The 2362-nt window shown below is 51.9% G+C and overlaps 1 protein-coding gene across 3 annotated transcripts in view; it reads left to right on the forward strand.

The window, feature by feature from the left end:
* Window positions 1–2362, forward strand: part of CYB5RL (cytochrome b5 reductase like) — a 23925-nt gene that overhangs the window by 443 nt on the left and 21120 nt on the right. For 2 of the 3 annotated variants that reach the window (XM_006146122.1, XM_027770898.1), the window contains exon 2: window positions 1917–2211. In XM_006146122.1, the coding sequence (XP_006146184.1) occupies window positions 2020–2211 (192 nt within the window). In that variant the 5' untranslated portion in view covers window positions 1917–2019. Of the gene's footprint in view, window positions 1–24; window positions 204–1916; window positions 2212–2362 lie in introns of those variants that run through there. The other variant, XM_014586908.1, reaches the window with a different exon arrangement.

Below are 2362 nucleotides of genomic sequence, written 5' to 3' on the forward strand. Positions count from 1 at the left end.
GGTGGTGGAAGGGGCTGGGCCGGGGGTGGGGGAAAAGAGCGCCTGCACTTGCTACCCGAACTTGGAGCATCCTTGACCTCTGCGTGCTGTTGGAGCGAGAGCAAGGCACTTGCCTCCCTGAGCCCGTGTCCCTTCTGTCAGAATAAGGGTCGGAATGCCTGGGCTGGCGCACCTGTACAGCACCCAGCGCGCAGTGGGTCTCAGTACGTTCCTTTCTTCTCCACCCACTTCTCTCTGCTGCAGTCGCTTCTACCGCTGCCCCTCTCCTGGACCTCAGCATGGCCCTGTCGGCCGGCGGCCGCGGATCCGCACCTGGCTTCTGGCTCTGCACCTCATTTCCCCAGCGCAGGAAGAGAGTTGCTTTTCTCCTTTTTCCGTGGGATTTCCCTTTTTGCCTCCTGGAAACAAGGCCAGAGGGACCAGAGCGTGCCTTTGCTCCTTGCTCAACACCTGTTTATCCAATACCCGCTGTGTGTCAGGCGCTGTGCTAAGCACGGACTTGGCTATGGTGACTAAAACCGATGTGAGATGAAGAGCTTATAGTTTTGTGGGAGATGCAGACAGGAGGCAAGTTAATGGCATAAATAAATCAGCCCATTGCAGTACACACTTCCTACCCCTTTTCCTTTGACGTTTTTCTATGTAGCTTTTACCACTATGGGACCATACGTTTTCCACTTCCCTCTTGGTTAATGACTGTCTCCCCCACTAGGACGTCAGCTCACGAGTGCAGGAAGTTCTGTTTCTTCAGTGCTGTATTTCTTGCACCTAGAACAGTGCCTGGCATGTAGTAAATACATGTTTGATGAATGATTACATAATAGAAACAGACATGGTGCTTGATAGAGAATGAAATCAGTTAGTTCGAAGAGGGCCTCTGAGAGGAGGTGGTCTTTAAATCAACGTGGATAGGTGCGGAGAGGCATCCAGGCAGGTGCCTCTTAGACTGAAAGGTGCCTCTGCGACTGAAAAGATAGAGGCTGAGAGGAGACATGAACCCGTTCTTAGACGTTCAGAACTGACAGGTCAACTTCTATACCAATTTCCCAAACAGCAGACAAAGTGAGTTTTAATAGAACGATTTAATTTTATGTATTATCATTATTATTAATTTACTTATTTTTAATTTTGATCAGAGAGAGAGAGAAGGAATGTGAGTAAGCAAACCACCAGGTCCAAGGCTTGAACCATGGTTAACCATGTGGGAATCCAGTGCCTAAACCACCATGCCACCTGCCAGCCCCCAAAGTGGGATTATTAAAACACAGAGAAGATATCCTTAAGGCAGAGACTAACCTTTGCAGTTTATAGTTAACAAAGCTCTTTTGCTCATCTCACTTTAGCCTGCAAAAGACTGCAGGAACTAAGAAATTGGCACGGAGACAGGCCCAGACCTCACTCCCTAGTAATACACAGCACTTGGGTCGCATGGAATACAGATGGATTTGGACTGATGTGACATCACGCTAGGCTGCTAGGCGCTGTGACTGTAGGGACTTTGTCCTGTTTACCTCTGTTGCATCGCAGCTCCTAGCACTGTGCCTGGCTCCCAGGCCACATTTGTAAACTAAATGAGGACTCTCCAGTCACTAGGAGCCTGCCATATGCCAGGCTGTGTTTAGCAGTAGATATGGAAAGAATAAGATGTCATCCTTGTCCTTAAGGGGGTCGTGAGCACCAGAACCAGGTTTTCTGAAGCCAAGCCCTTTCTTCTATTATGGAAAGATTTGCTTCTCACCAAGAACGGTCTTATAAGCCAATGGTATTAAGTGGAAGGTGTGTCCCGTGGCAGCAGAGTCCGTAGTTGACCCGTCCCTGTCCCCACTGCCTGCACAGAGCCTGCCAGTTGCACGCCTCAGGAATAATATGAGGAAGAGAGAGGCCACAGTATAACCCTCACGTTTTCCCTCTCCCAGGCCAGCGAGGAAGGAGGGTCTAGACCCGTGGCCTTACAGAGTCCAGCCTGCTCTGGGAAGAGCACCCAGTTGTCCCTGCCAGGCTGCTCAATCCCCGCTGACAATGGAGGAAAGAGAGGAGGATGACACCGAAGAAGCCTGGCTGCAGCTGCAGCCCGTGGAGCCCTTGCCTTCCCAGTGCTGCGGCAGCGGCTGCTCACCCTGCGTGTTCGACCTCTATCACCGAGACCTGGCGAGGTGGGAGGCCGCCCGCGCCAGCAAGGACAGGAGCCTGCTGCGTGGGGAGGAGGCACAGGTGAGGGAGGTTGCTCCTCAGACCACAGGCCCAGGGTTCCAGCGTCTGCCTGGCCTCTGCCCTGCACTGCATACCTGCTCCAGGAAACCTCCCCTGACTATACAACAGAGAGGAAAGAGAGTGTATGATCAAAGCAGACAGGTACAGGGTC

The sequence above is a fragment of the Tupaia chinensis genome, unplaced genomic scaffold, assembly GCF_000334495.1.
Source record: "Tupaia chinensis unplaced genomic scaffold, TupChi_1.0 Scaffold000165_2, whole genome shotgun sequence".
NCBI classification, from domain to species: domain Eukaryota; kingdom Metazoa; phylum Chordata; class Mammalia; order Scandentia; family Tupaiidae; genus Tupaia; species Tupaia belangeri.